General features: G+C 39.2%; 1 protein-coding gene across 2 annotated transcripts in view; it reads right to left on the minus strand.

The window, feature by feature from the left end:
• The window catches only part of PDE7A (phosphodiesterase 7A), a 56,860-nt gene that overhangs the window by 19,182 nt on the left and 20,997 nt on the right, over positions 1 to 16,681 (minus strand). Inside the window, exons 3-4 of one of the 2 annotated variants that reach the window (XM_035125219.3) lie at positions 10,325 to 10,408; positions 1,781 to 1,932 (exon numbers count right to left, since the gene is read on the minus strand). In XM_035125219.3, the coding sequence (XP_034981110.1) occupies positions 1,781 to 1,932; positions 10,325 to 10,408 (236 nt within the window). The remainder of the gene's footprint in view (positions 1 to 1,780; positions 1,933 to 10,324; positions 10,409 to 16,681) is intronic. The other variant, XM_035125220.3, reaches the window with a different exon arrangement.

The following is a 16,681-nucleotide window of genomic DNA, read 5'->3' on the forward strand; positions in this document are numbered from 1 at the left end:
CTAGCAAAGATCTAAAATGTGATCAGGAGCATGTTTGTAACCATACCACTTATTTCTGTTTCACAAACCCCAGAAACTGTCATTCTGCAACTGATCTTGCCTAATGGGTCATAAGTTGCAGCTAGCTGGCTTCTTACAGCCACAATGTTCTCTCCTCTGGAAGTTACAATATTATCTTATATGGAAAAAGCATTGATAAACACTCTTTCCTTAAGATACCCTGATCACCCAAACATAGCCAAATCTCAGTTTAATAAACAGGTATATGCACAAGCTTCATGCACTCCCATATAGCCCTTTTGCTTCCACTTCACTCCTCCGTTCATTGGGGGACGGGACAAGCTAGAATATGAACCCATGGTTTAAAAGTTGGCTTCCAGATAGCTCTCAACAGGAAGTATGGTTAACTGTGGCTTCCTAGCTTGTTCAATTCACACAAAGGGAGGAGCAAAGGGGGCTGTGTGTGAGTACATGTAGTTCATGCACATATTGGCTTACTAAAAGGATTTCATCACAGGCTCTGAAAATGTTCAGTTTATATTGTGCCAGAAGATGTGGCAAATCCACTGTACAGAGTAACAATACCCTAAGACTGATTTAAGCAGCCCCCTGTGGAAACAAGGGATAAACTTGTGCACAAGTCATTATACGTATTTGTAAGGTAAAGGTAAAAAGGTAAAGGACCTCTGGATGGTTAAGCCCAGTCAAAGGCGACTATGGTTGTGTGGCGAGGGAGCCGGCATTTGTCCACAGACAGATTTCCGGGTCATGTGGCCAGCATGACTGAACTACTTCTGGCGCAATGGAACACCTTGACAGAAACCAGAGTGCACGGAAAAGCCATTTACCTTCCTGCCATGGCGATACCTATTTATCTACTTGCACTGGCTGGGACAGAGCAATAGGAGCTCACCTTGTTGCGCAGATTCGAACTACCAACATTCTGATTGGCAAGCCCAAGAGGCTCAGTGGTTTATACCACAGCACCACCCGCATCCCAATATACAATACATATACCCGCATATACATATTTATGCACAGAATGAGCAGAGCGTCATATTGTGCATGCCGCTCCTGGAGCACATTCACAACCTATACCAGGACAGGAAGAAAAAGTAGAACAAGTGGCTTTGGGCCATAATTTAAGACTTTTTCTAGAGCATTGGCAGACAGGACTTCTCCCTTACAAACAATACTAAAGAGGAAAACTTTTAGTTTACTGCATGTATGATTATCTAGAAATATTTGTTGTTACTCAAGAGGTGTCCAGTTTCTAAAACCACTAATGAAGTGATAAGGGAGGGGGAATATCTGAAGGAAATAATGTTAGTTCTAGAGAACAAAAAGAGGCAGACTGAATAAGGTATTGCCAATTATAACACAACTAAATGCAAATATATAATGAAGTTTCAGCATTTGACTTTGTTATCCAATTAGGTTTTATACTTCATTGCCTTTGAAGACATTTTGGCCAAGTCTAGTACAGTATCTACTATAATTTCTAAAACAATACACATTCAGCTTGCCATCACAGTGAATGAATTTTCTGAGCAGATTCAAACTATTTCCTGTTGCCAACTGTAGTAATCTTATTATTGATTATTCTCATACCCTCCTATTATTATTATTTTACTTTATTTATTTATTTATTTATTTATTTATGGAAGATAAATCTAAGTCCAAAAGTATTTAGTACATGCAATACATGGTCACTTGCAAATCTTAACACACATCAAAAAAAAATTCACGGCAAAGTTATATGGTAGTTTTAAAAACTGACCTTAGCTTGTCCATTATAATCATCATCTAAAATGTTTGAAGAATTTGGAAGAGTGATACCACGGAAGAAACGGGAAGATCTCAAGTACCGCTGGAAACTCAGTAACCTTCGTATATTTCTTGCAGACACAGAAACATCAATTTCAGAATTTGCTGAGGGGAAAATAAAGAGCCTTAAAATGCATGATGAGTCTATAAAAGATTTAAAAAATTGATCTATAAGAATAGCATTCAGTTCAAACAGTGTGTTCTGCACCATGAGCATATTTGTAAATAGAACCATGGTAACCTAAAACAGTACTGCACATTTAGGGTTACAGCTATCAAAGTCAACCACTAACAGAAGGGAGGAGGTATTTTTTGCTATTTCCCTTTCACTATAGCACCCCCAATCCACCAGTCCTTCTCCTTTGCTATTCTGGAGGATTCACAGCACAGTTCCAGAAAGTGCAAGCACCTGCAAAAAAGTGTAGGGAGGGAGTGGTGAAAAGCATGGTCCCCCTTCTGTTACAGGATGCTGGGAACATGTTTTCCATAAATGGAGCTTCATTCAGGGGACCTTAGGATCCAACTCTTGAATTCCAAACACACTAAAGCTATTGGAAAACTTGTTAGGCTTGTAATGCTTGATTCATTACAACAAAGACACCCAACATGGTGCCCTCCAGATGTTGTGGGCTACAACTTCTCAAATACCTGATCTCTGGCTGTGCTGGCTGATGGAAGTTGTAGTTCATATCATCTAGCAGGTACCAACCACACTGGCTACTTTGTACTACAATGATCATATATTTGCAACTAAACTGTTAACAGGGATTTACAAAATCCAATCCCCTGTTAAAATCAGTTTCAAGATTAAATTAGCAAGTGGTATATTTGATGTATTATAGTTACTGTATCAGTGAATAAATTCTTGATATCTGCATCAGACATAATACTACCAAAAAGTAAAATACACTGGGAAGGTTTGGTTCTGAAATGAATCTTAGGATTATGAACAGGTTAAATTTGAAACAGAGTTAAGCACCACTAAACATAAACAGTAAAGTGGGATGGAGGGTGATGGGAGTGAGGAACTAACACATAAAGAGGTGGGTAGGAAAGGGAGTTAACAATCCCATACCTGCTCCCAGTCTCTAGGTGCTAGAGCATTTGCACCAAGCAGAAAGCACTTATTTCCAAAGTGTACTTCTCATTTTACTATTTGTTCCTGCTATGACAGGCATCCCCAAACTGCGGCCCTCCAGATGTTTTTGCCTACAACTCCCATGATCCCTAGCTAAGAGGACCAGTGGTCGGGGAAGATGGGAATTGTAGTCCAAAACAACTGGAGGGCCAAAGTTTGGGGATGCCTGTGCTATGGTCTCTTACAAGCACTACAGCCACTCCCCAACACAAAAGCATTCCTAATATTCATGGAGTTATGAGACAATTTGGTCAGGAAAACAACTGTTTTGCTTCATCTTTTACTAGTACACTCTGTCCCTCTCTTCTGCCATAAGGGTCACTGAAAGTCACCTCCTTCCTGGGCCTCTCAAGACTGAATGAGAAACTCCAGCCCATCCTACAGGGGATCACATTGTGGCTTACCCAAACACCAGCATCTTCTTTTCTAGGATCTGGATTCCCACAGAACAAGGGGTGTCCCACATTACCTGAATAGCGTGGGAAGAGGCCACCCTCCCAAAAGCTAGCATGAAAAGGGGACTAAGATATTTCTTGCTTTCTCTGAACTAAAATCTTATACTGTAGTTACAGGTAGGTAGCTGTGTTGGTCTGCTGTAGTCGAAACAAAATACTGTAAAAATGTCCTTCCAGTAGCACCTTAGAGACCAACTAAATTTGTTGGTCTCTAAGGTGCTACTGGAAGGAATTACCTTATACTGTACAATTCTCCAATACGAAACAAATACAGACTTAAGAATAAAAACAGAATTTCTTAAATTCACTAACTCAAGGGTGTACAGAAGGCAGAATGAGGATATTTCAGGGTGATTTGCAGAAGATCATCTTTTTTTACTCCCAATTGTAGAACAATTTCAACAAAACAACTTTCCCATCTAAATCATGCTGCTGAAATAGAGCTAAAAGAAAGATTTTTGTGTGGAAGGACCATGAGCTCAGTTGTTTTGTAGTGAAATGAGTTTCTAGGCTTTGAATGGACTCAGAGGCACAATGTTATTTAATTCAACTATATATCTTTTGTACTTGGCTTGGGGTTTTAGTATAAAAGAAACCAAAGCAGAACCAACACAGCTGACGTTTCTCCACCTCTGCAATGGTCTGTACTACAGGTTTATTTACTATAAGGCTCGCCTGGCAGCTTCATCTTTAGGGACAGACGAAAATGGTTCTCTATATCCAGGCATTTAGTTCATTAACATTCTATGGCCTTTTAAATGTGTTTGTGGAAAGGGTTTGTTTACATTTTTGTTCTTGCTTTTATTACTTTTTTTGTGTTCTCATTTTGTGGTTTTATGTTGTAAACCGCCCTCTGAACTTCAGGTGAAGGGTGGTATGTATGTATATATAAGTATTTTTATGTGGGTTTTATTGTGTTTTCAGTTTGTGAACTATTAATAATGGATCTAGATTGTTAAATTCTTTCATTTGCTGCCTTCAGTCGAATAAAAATGTTGAAAATTATGTGGTGAACATCAAATCCTCTAAAACAGCTACACTTCATAGTGTGAAAAGCAAATTCTGAAATCCATTTTGTTTTTATCCTTCCCAAAATAAAAGAAGAATTTACAGTATAACCTTACCCGCCCTACCAAGTTTACACATTAAACATTAATTTCAGCTAATCAAAAATAATACATGGCAGTTTGGAAACCTTACACATGCTCCCAGTATCATACTAAAAAGTGAATTTCAACACTTTTCATTGTTCTCACAAGAACACAACCTTTCATCTTCCCCAGGCTCTCTTTTTACAAGGCAATGTCTTGACATTTCCACAGGATTTTAAATCTTTCACCTCTACTTAAAGATCCCATGATCCTGATCAGAGATAAAAACCAGTCAGTCTGTTTTTTTATCGGAACCTAAGGTTTGAAAAGTTCTCTTCCATTCATTCTAGAACAAGTTTTTAAAAGACCTACACAAATGAAATAATGAGTCTGTATCTGTCCATAATAACTCCAAAGCAGCACTGATTATTTGGGGATATACCCAAGTGAAAAAGTATTACACAAGAAGCATGCAAACTGGAAAAAACGGGGACAGAACATATTATTTTTTAAAAAAAATAAACACCATCAGCCCAATTGAAATATGTCATTCAAATAGGAGGAAGAAGAGGAAAGTGGAGAAATATGGGAAAGCATATAAAAAGGTAAATACAGTAACCCCACAACTTATGCTGGGTATATGTTCCGTGGATCACACCTAAAGTCAAAGTTGCACATAATCAAAACACATTGGGTTTAATGGAGGGCAGGACTACCAAAGTCTTTTTTCCTGGATAACTGCCCTCTTCCCAACCCCCTTTTTTTTCATTGCCAAGCAAGCTGCACAAGTTAAATGTGTATAAGTTGTGAGCATACTGTATATATCTCAAGATAACCATTTTTGAATTTTAATATACAATAGGTTGAGCTTTAAAATTATAAATTCCACACACTCATATCTCTATGCTCCAACTCAACTAATGTTTCAATGATCAAAAGCACCCTTTACAAACTTAGTCCGTTTACACACTATTATACACCAACATGCTGCTGCTGTTGTTTACATCAATTCATAAACTGTAAAATTGAGCTCAGGGTCTTAATTCAAAACCCAATTAACAGAAAAATGAAGCTTTGTGCTCCTTCCATTAACATTCATGAGGAATTTCAAAAAATAATTTCAACTTTTTCTGTTTTGAAAGAAATGAATGAAATTTGCAGACCTATTTTCCATCTTGAGCAGACAGCACCAGCTGAATTACCGTACTAAGAGGTTCAGGGTTTTTCTCTGCTGGGCACTTTTAAAATGTGATACTGCCCCCTCCTCTCCCCCAAAAAGGGAACAGTATTTTTATTTAGAGGGATAACTGAAAGAAATATGCAGGCATCATTGCCAGTTCTGAAGGAATGAATTCACTGCACTGGATAGCTGCAGTAGTTTTTCTGCAACGAAACCATAACAATTTGAGGTAGGGTAAAACAGATTCACTTAAATCCCCCCCCCAATTGCTTTGTGAGGAACTGCATTAAAATTCAGTATAGCATACATGGGAAGAGGTACCCCAATGTAAGAACCCAGCCTAATTATCAACAGGTCTAGGAGATTTTGTACTAGTTGCCTTTAAAGTTAATTTCTGGGAGGGGGGATTTGAGTTCTCCCCTATGTCATACATTATAGAGGTGCCCAAGGAAAGTAATTGCAAAATTTCAAATAGAAGAGAGAACAGGCTAGGACATTCTGATTAATGAAAAATTGAGCTTCAGGCTTGTGTTCTGCTCAACTGGCACCCAAACTTATAGGGTGGTATCAAACTAAGTAGATCTGCTAGTGCAAGGACTTTGGCCACACAGCAACTTCCCCTTCCTCTCCTCTCCCTGCATGCCCCCTTAAATGCATGCATTTCCCCCAATTCTTCTGAGATGATTTTTGGAGGACCAGGGGAGGGAGGGTGTAGAAGATAAAAGGGAAGGGAAGTTACAGTATGTCACAGGTGGAAATCCTTGCACTAGACGTATCAATTGGATTATGTCCATAGAAAGTGCAATGCTAATTTGACAGGAGTGGATGTGTGGACACAGAGAAATGGATGCTGATTGTGTTCCAAGCAAGCAACCCCAGAACAACAATTACAGGACAGGAGATAGAATAACAAAGTTATAAATTACTTTAACATTCCTTCCCCAAAGCATTGTGATTGAAGCACCCTGGCAAAATCATTCTCTTTGATCAGAATCCAGACCCATCAGCCACAAAAGAGTTAATCCTCCCTCCCACCCAAGTACACACACCTTTCCTTTAATGGCAAACTTCAGTAGAAATGTTTCCATCTTTGCAGAAACACTGTCTGCGGAAACCACATCTCTGAACGCCCTGCTTCAGTCTAGGACACTTCAGAGATATCCTGCTCGATTTAGACAAGCCCTAAGTATGTCTAAAGCAGCCCCATTATTCATTTGTCCAAATGTTTTGCGCACCCCTAGCACAAATACCATAATCTGTGATTGGCATTTAAAAGAAGGAGCATACATCAATGATAAAGCACATGCTTGGCACATAGAAAGTCAGAGTTTTAATTCTCAACACCTCCATGTGGGCCTCTCTGAAATCCTGGAGAGCTGCTTCCAAATACAACAATACTGACCTAAAGAGACCAATAGTATGATTCAACATAAGGCAGCCTCCTAAGATTTAGCTAACAAAACCTTCAAGCTAATAATAATGCCCTGGAGTAGAGATAAACAAAAAGCAGCCCAGAGCTTCCTACTTGGTCGCCACCATATCTCACCCCAATGATGGACCTCAATTGCTTTCTCCCTCAAAAGCTTTGCATATTGCTTCTCAATCTGGCCCCCTCAGGTGTAAATAGAATTTGACCCCTTAAGCTGCATACCACTCTCAGGCATAATGGTAAAGGGTAAAGGGACCCCTGATCATTAGGTCCAATGGCGGATGACTCTGGGGTTGCAGCGCTCATCTCACATTATTTGGCCGAGGGAGCAGACATACAGCTTCCAGGTCATGTGGCCAGCATGACAAAGCCGCTTCTGGTGAACCAGAGCAGCACACGGAAACACCGTTTACCTTCCCGCTTTATCAACTTGCACTTTGACGTGCTTTCGAACTGCTAGGTTGGCAGGAGTATACCACTCTCAGGCATACTGCTTTTTAAATTTCCACCCACCGCTCACCCCACATAGAAAAGAATGAACAGCAACTGCTAAGCACTCTTCCTTTACATGCTTTGGCTGCTCACTTCAATTCACCTGTCTTGCTTTGTGTAGGGGAGTGAGCAGTGTGGGAATGTAAGAGGAGAACCCTGAGAAACCCTCTATTGCTGTTTACACTGAGGAAGAAATTAGAAAGCCCTCTGCTTGTGTCTCAATTTGCAGAGATAAATTCTCTATCTGTTCAGTTCAAAATTAAGAATTAGCAGACGACCAGGGAACAAGAATATTACCACTACGGAACAGAACACCATTTTAATTGAATATGCAGTTCAAGATTCAAACTTTGCTCATCACTTGTTACAGAAGGAAACTGATACTTCATATGTTAATTCTGTTTGGAAAAGGCAAGCTTTTTAAAAAAATGAGGGCATGGGCCTTTAAAAAGCACTTTGTCAGAATTTAAGGGACTTCAGTGACTATAAAGTTGAATGCTACAAACTTCAATTTCTGGAAAACAGTGTCTGGTCCAGTCTCCACAACCATGACAAAAGTCCTGCATGAGGTTCCTAAAGAAGTCCATTACATCTACTCCTGCCCACTGAAGCAGCACCGAGTATTTCCCCTCTACTATGTAACAGCCCTCCAGACAAGTGTTATCATGTCAACTGACAGATTATTTCAATATTGCTCTTCCACTTTATTTATTTCAAATACTGATAGCCCACCATGCACCATCCAGGACAGGACTATATAAGGAGAGGCACTCTTCCAAGTAGTTAGACGCCATGTTATTCACAGTTTGGCATCCCAGCTTCTCAAATACTCTCCATCAGATAATTGGAATGCTAAGACAGTAATGACCTGACCGTTTCAAGCTTTTCTGGACTCCAACTCAAAGTTTAAATTTTCTGCTTTGCACATTGCTGAGTTTCATTTGCAATTTATACTTTGTATTGCTTTTTATTTAGCTTTTATAAAATGTTACTAATTGTTATATCAACAGAAACAACTTAGAGATTTTATTACATTAAGTGGTATAAACATTTTATAAATAAAGCTTTACACACAGAATGTGTGGGAGATCAGGTGGATGTTTTTGCAAATTTATGTAAGCCTTTAAGAGTATCCCTTGGAAGAAAAATATCTCAGGCATAATGCTGCTTCTTTATACAATGTCTAGCTGAAGCCAAGCCAAGTCTTCTCAGAAACATGAACATTAGGAAGCAGCTTTCAGACCAAGCTAAACATTTTGAAATATTTGTGGAATATGGATGCATCTTCATTTTGAAGATAAGAAAATTAATCAAATAATTTTTCAAGTAAGAAATATATATATATGCAAAGTTAGTCTTTGGTGTAGTACTGCCCAAGAGGGAAACTCTGGGAATAATTGCATCTAAAATAGTGCTTTAGATGTCTTACCAAGGCATATCAAGTACCATTCTATTGTTGTGCTACTACTTGTGGATAGTGAATGATTTCTCTTTCTGAGGAAACTTGTCAATGTTATTCTCAAACTTTCATGCCAAAGGACAAATATCTCCACTTCCATCTAAAGATAATGGTTGCTAAAATAGACAAAGATAATTCATTCTTTGTCATGATATCTTTCAGTTCTTAACTTTAGCAAGAGGAGAAAGAGAAGAATATCACAAACAGGAGGTTATTTTGCAATTTAAACTCCCTTCTCTTCTTTTATTCAATACATTTATATACAGTTTCATTATGTGCATTTCTAAGTGGTATACATAAATCAATCAACAAAATTATGGGGGGGAAATTAACACCTGACATTGTAGGTGAAGACTCCATGCACTGCAGTTAGGTTCAGCTCTGTTTTTTGAGTATTTATTGAAACAGGCTTCATGTTGCAGAAAAAATAGCTAAGCTAAACTTCAGGAAACCTGAATTACTGGGAGCAAGATTCTGCTAGAAACCAAAAGTTGTACTGCTGAGAAGTTTTACCATTGGAATTTTCAATTAAACAAGAAAGCTCTACCAAATGAATTACAACAGCATAGGCAATAGATTGAATACAGACTTGCCGCTCCACAGAGGGCTCATTCTATTCACAAAAGCAAGTCTGATCCAAGAGAGGTGAAGGGTTGGCAATTAACAATTTCACCTTCTCCCATGTCATCTACCATGTTGTTTTGAAGGATTCCCCCTTACCAGAGCAGATTTTCAGAGGAAATTTTCAGGGGAGGCAGCAGGGGGAAATAGAAAAAGTCAATATCATCCACCAGTGTCCAGTTAGCTAAGTAATTACATCTCTGGAAACTATTAATATTCAGCATGCATAGCTACATATGAATTTTCTTCTATTAGTCATACAGAGAGAAGTTACTGGTGCACAGGTATTGTTGGTGTATTGGTTCCATACTTGGGAATAAGAATATGAAACAGACCAGCTTCATATTAAGCTGACTGCATAGCACCCTGGAGAATATGGACCTTTTATTCATTAATTTAAAAGAAACTGTTTATTTTTCGCCTCTATCACATGCATTAAATATATATATATATACTATCCTGCATAATGTGTAAATTCTTAATTTCTCCAAACAGATACTGTATTATTTGCAGGGAAATGAGAAATATATATGTAAATTTCCATTTTAAATCAGCCATCAATTATTTGAAGCCCCACAGCCAAACACAAATGGAACCCTTTATTACTGTTCTGCTATTATTTAAATACTTACAGTGAAAAATACGGAAATCAATGTATGGATGAGAACCTCTTCTCTCTGTTTCAAATCCTGCCCGACTTCTTACTCGTACATCTCCTAGAAATAGGGTCAAAAGTGAAATACACCGTGTCGAAGAGCTACAGAGAAAATTGCAACCAAGCACAGTTGCAAGGTGTAGACGTTTCTGTATGTAGTGTAACAGTCATACCTACTCAACCTACTCAATGCCCTGATCAATGCCTTTTATTTTACAGATGATAGTTCAAAACAAAGTCTTTAAAATCTTTCAAACATGCAGTTGCATGCTCTCCATAAAATTTTCCTACCTCATCAAATCTAGCCATAGGTACATAGATGAAGTTGCATCTGCTATGCTTTATCACCATAATGGGGTGAAAATAACTAAACATAGAATTTTATTTTGCTTCTTACTACAATTGAACAGCTCACGGTATTATCCAGTTTGGAAATAGCAGCAAACCATGTTAGCTTTTGACCAACACACTCACTCCTACCCCAACTTCCTCATTTGTTTTAAATTTTAATTGGGCTTGCACAAATCATAGTTTGATCAGTTCAACCATAATGGCAAATTATTATTGCTTTGACAATGGAAGTTGGGGGGGGGGTCTATGTGAGCTTAGCGCTGTCAACATAAAAAAGCCTCAAATTACAATCTTTGAGTCAAATGTGCTCCAATAGAACTATATTGAGCATGTCACCATTTGCAAGCTAAAGTATGCCTTCACTGAGAACTTTATTTTCAGTTTTAAACAAAAACAAAAACCTGCTGGTAAATTATCAGGGTGAACAATACCCCACAACTCAAAGCACATAAAGCTCCAAGAACAGTTTGTAGGATCTACCTGTAACTGACCCCACAGTTTTTAAAACATAAAACATATTGTGCTATTAACATACATATTATAACAGTTACACAAGTATAACTGTGCAATAATCATGAGTTGTGAATTACCTGCAACAACAAATCTTACAGACCTTGCAACCATAGCACACATTACTCAAGCAGCACATTTCACAACTGCGCGAGTAGAACAGACAAAATGGTTACATGAAGCACATTGTTGCTGCAATTTTCTATTTCTACATTAACAACAGAGGCAATAGCTTCCTCTTTTATGCTGTCCTGATGGAAGGCCCTACCAATTCTGAAGCTTCCTCTCTTGACACCTCAGATAATATGACTATGTTTCTGCATTCATCTCAGAGTACAGTATAACCAACTCCAAACTCACTCCATTGTGGCTATTAGCTTCTAATCAGTACTGGCATTTAAACAGGTAATGTCTACTACATTTGAAAAATACATTATTAGCCCCCATTTCATTAAGTGTTTTAATGTGGTATAGAGACTCATCACTTCACAAGTATCCATACCACCTTTACTTTCATTATAATGAAAGAAATGATCTCAAGTGTTTTTGTTATAATGGTGATTTCAGGCTTGAACTTGTGGCCTAAGATTGCTTCAACATTCTGCATTAAAGCAAGGGTGAATAATCTGATCTGTGCAGAGGGTCAAATTCAGAACTGGCCAACACTCTACAGCAGGCATCCCCAAACTGCGGCCCTCCAGATGTTTTGGCCTACAACTCCCATGATCCCTAGCTAACAGGACCAGTGGTCAGGGATGATAGGAATTGTAGTCCAAAACATCTGGAGGGCCAAAGTTTGGGGATGCCTGCTCTACAGGCTTTTTTGTCTGGTGGGCAGGATTGCTCAGCTGTCAATTACCTGACATTGTATGTCAGCTGATTCAAAATTCAACTAGTCGGAGCAGAAAAAAGCTTATCTTTAATCTTAGTGCTAAGGTTTAGGGTAAGAGAAATGCTGCTTACGCTTTGACCCTCGCAGACCTATTTAGGCCTATGAGCCAAAACTTCACTACTGCTTTTTTTTATTTTAAAAAAAAAAAGGAGAATCATCTTCTTTCTCTGACATGTAACTTACCCATAGCTGCCAAGTTTTCCCTTTTCTCGCAAGGAAGCCTATTCAGCATAAGGGAAAATCCCTTTAAAAAAGGGATAACTTGGCAGCTATGAACTTACCAGTATCAAATATCCTTAAGAACAAAAATGCTGGTTGGTACTGATATTCCAGAATTTGTCAGTAAAGAATCTTGAGGGAATTTCATGTCAGTCTGCCTCCCTGCAACGGGCCACAGTTTTCCTTAGTTTATCAACTGGCTAGTGGCACATTAATGACAAAGTCAGCAGTTGTTACATTCCATTCTCCACAAATATGTTCATTTCTTAGCCACTGCCTGGTGTATGTTTTTAGCTGCTAGAGCTGGCTGGTTATAAAAATACAACATATTTTGCAAATTTCTTCCTATAGGAGTAAAAGGATCACCTAAAGTTCATTGATTATGATTATGAAAATATTGTTTTCAAATAACCCATTTTCTCTTTTCTTACAAAATACGTATGAAACAAGCAAATTCTGGGCTAAGCATCTGTAGTTATGTTTGTCTGCACTGCATCCACTACAGAAATCTGCTTGCACAGCAGGTCTTCTGGTTTCTCTTATCCCCATATTCCAGCACCCCGCAAGCCCTCAAAATCTGCTCCAACAGGTTTCCTAAATCACTGCAGCAGATGAGAGGAGCTACAGGGGAAGGAGTAGTAGTAGTCCCATGGTGTGAGCAGGCATAACACAACATCCATGAAAAGAAATTAATAAACTGAGCAGCATTTTGCAGGGACACTTCAATCCCTAGGATTTTATGTGTATGTATTTTTAAGTTCTGTCAGTCACCACAGTACAGTGGTACCTCTGGTTATGAACTTAATTTGTTCCAGAGGTCTGTTCTTATCCTGAAACCGTTCTTAACCTGAGGTATCACTTTCTCTAATGGGGCCTCCCGCTGCTGCCGCGCCGCCGCTGCCGCCGCACGTTTTCTGTTCTCATCCTGGGGCAAAGTTCTTAACCCGAGGTACTACTTCCGGGTTAGCGGAGTCTGTAACCTGAAGTGTTTGTAACCCGAGGTGTTTGTAACCTGGGGTACCACTGTAATGGTAAAACTGACCCCACATACTTTTATAATAAAAAAATCTGTATTTCACTTGATTCAAGGTATGGGGGCACTGAAACACTACATGGAAATCAAAATGTCATAATGGCCAAGGAATATCTGGTACAGAGTTGTGAGTCATTTACATAAACATTTTATGAACTTTTAGCACTGTGCATTTGACCCCATCTACTTGCTCATGTTATGCCAAACTCTATTCATGCATTAAATGACATTGGTAAAATCTAAACAAAATATTTACTTATTTATTAAATTGATATCCCACCCTTCCTCCCAAAGGAGCCCAGGGCAGCAAACGTGTGTTGAACCGAGTGATATTTAAAACAATTCAAATACAGTTGAAGACTGGGAAGGATCTCAACTTAAAATGCTTCCTTAAGAAAGGAGTGACAAAAATAAAACAGACAGCAGCTGTCAAAAAGGAGAGATTTTAAATGGTGGGTGCCACAACATTAAAGGCTCAGTTGTTACGCTGTGCAGAACAGATATCCTGATGAGATGGTACCTGTTGGAGGCCCTCACCTGCATAGTGCAGTGACTGATTAGGAATATTAGGATAAGATTATTTTTCCAGGTATTCTGGACCTAAGCTGTATAGGGCTTTATGCACCAAAACTAAAACCTTGAATGTAGCTCTGCAGCTACTTGGTAGCCAATGCAATTCTTTCAACAGTGGGGTGTGTTGGCTACATCCTGTCCCAGTAACCATAGAGTATTTTGCACCAGCTGCAGCTAGCGGTCTTATCGGTCAAAGCTAAGAAGCAGCACACCTTGCCACTGAGGTCACCTGGACCTCTGGCAACAAAGATGGATCCAGGAGCACCCCCAGACTACTAGGCTGCTCTTTCAAGGGACCTATGACCTCCTCTACAACAGGCAATTGACCAATTATCTGGACTTGGGAGTCACTCACAGTGCCTTTGTCTCGCCAGGATTCAGAGTTTATTGGATTATTGGCCCTCATCCATCCCACCACTGAATCCAGGCTTGCCTAGCATCTCCTGGTTCAGATGCTACAGAGAAGTAAAGCTGGGTATCATCAGCATACCTCAATCCTCATTTCCTACTGACCACTCCCAATGGCTTTATATAGATGTTAAACAGCATTGGGGATAAGATTATACCCTGCAGCACCCCACATCACAACTACCAGGGTGCCAAAAGATCATCACCACTGTAACACATTGCCTCCAATACCACTGTTGGCTCAGAAGGATGCTATAATCAATGGTATCAAAAGCAACCGAGAGACCTAGGAAGAATAACAGGGTCACATTCCCCTGTCCTTTTCCCAATAAACATCATCTATCAGGATGACCAAGAAAATTGTACCTTTGTACAGTTGGCTAGGTTCTACACAAACACACGTGCTCAATCCAGAAGAGGCATTATTAAAAGTTCAAGCACACATTCCAGTTAAGCGAAACACTCAAAGAGAGTGTGAAAAAAGGCTGTTGAGGGGTGTGTCATGGGAAGAGTGCCAAGGACCAGATAGAGAGGTTTGGAAGGCTGCATTTGGCCCCCATGCATGAGTTTTTCCACCTTTGTTCTATTGTAACAAAATTTAATGTTGCTAAATATAGCATATTTCAATCATAAGCACTGATTCAATTTTGTATGTTTTACTGTAGCCACTGTAGCCACAATATACAATCATCTGTCAGATTTATTACCATTTACTGCAACATTAAAGAGCACACCATTATGCTCAGCATGGAAATTGGCAAATGTGCAGTGAGAAATCAAACTTTGGCTACTGAACATGTTTAAGCTGAGTTTTATTAAACTTTCCTAGAAATAGAATTAAACCTAGATTTCAGATTACAATACAGACAAGATACAATCTGTATTGAGAACAAAAAAAATTAATTGTAACATTGATAGTAATCTATTACTACAAATGGCTACAATACTGAATTGTGGATTCCACATTGCATTTGCATCTGATGGCTAGAATCAAAAGGTTTGTGCATGTACATGGGCTTTCAGGAGCCACCAACTACTTCAGCCCACTGTGCTACCTCCTTGCCTTCCCCTACAACTCACATTCAATGATGATGCAGCTGGAAGTGAAAATTGTTCCTTCTTACAAGCATAGACTATTTTGGATTCAACCTTTTCCAACTCAATAAAATGTTTTCGTTACTTTGTTATCTTAGAAGTTTTGTTCTGCTTTACACAGAAGACATGTTCAAAGACAAAAGGCAACCTCAAATGTAGCATTTTATATAACACTGCATCAAATTTAAGCACCCCAAGTTTTGCAAGCACCAATTATAAAAACACATCCTCAGGAGAATGTTGTCACAATTTCACAGTAATAGATATATAGCAAAGTAACAAGAGTAACTCTGACCTCTTTCACCAACCAGCAGACCATGGACTGTATATCCTGTCTTCCAAGGCTCGGTCAGCCCTGCCCACCCTTAAGGTAAGGTGAGACAACTGCCTCAGGTGGCAGGATCCACAAGGGGCAGATGATCTGGCCTCCAACAAATACATTGTTTGCTGCTGCTGCGACACACTCCTTGGAGGCCAGATCTGCTGCGTCCTTGACAAGCCACACCCCCACCCCATACCGCCTATACAGAGGACTCTTGGCAAATAGGTGATTCTGGTCTCTTCACACACTTGGGAGGAAATGAAAGGCACTGCCCTCCTGGGATCCAGTGTGGTTCAGAGGAGGAGCCCTGTCCTCCTACAACAGCCTTTGATTCCCACTTCAACTGTCAAGTAATGTTAATTTGATTTCCCTGCCTTACTCCCAATGTACATCTTTATTCCCTGCTTGTTCCTGGTGTAGATCTTCATTCACACAAAATGTCATGGGCCAACCCTATTCCAAGGAGATCATCACGGAAAGTGAGTAACCAACTTGGTCCCTTCTACTAACTAGTGAAACAACAGCTGTTCCAATGCTCCCCCTTCCTTTTCCCCTCTGCCTTGCGCCTCTTGTGATTGTGAGCCAGTAGACAGGAGTCTTATACTTTTATTATCTTAACATACAAAGTGCTTTAAATGTTGTGTTAATATTAATAATTTCAACCATGGCATCTAAGCCTGTTACCAAAATTTTGGAAATTCAAATGAGAACGGGACCAGGGAAGCCCTGATCAAGCATTTTAGTATCAGATATAAGGAAAGAATGCCAGAGTGTTTGTGCACTAACTGTGCACCACAGAGTTGCATCTAAGTTGACCCCAAACAGATAATGAACTCAATTACAAATAAGATGTTCCTACAAAAACTTACTTGGGATTTTTAAAAGGTCTGAATTTCACAGTCATTGATTTAAATATTTTGCTTTTACCACT

This window comes from Zootoca vivipara, chromosome 8 (assembly GCF_965207765.1).
Source record: "Zootoca vivipara chromosome 8, rZooViv2.hap1.1, whole genome shotgun sequence".
Classification (NCBI taxonomy): domain Eukaryota; kingdom Metazoa; phylum Chordata; class Lepidosauria; order Squamata; family Lacertidae; genus Zootoca; species Zootoca vivipara.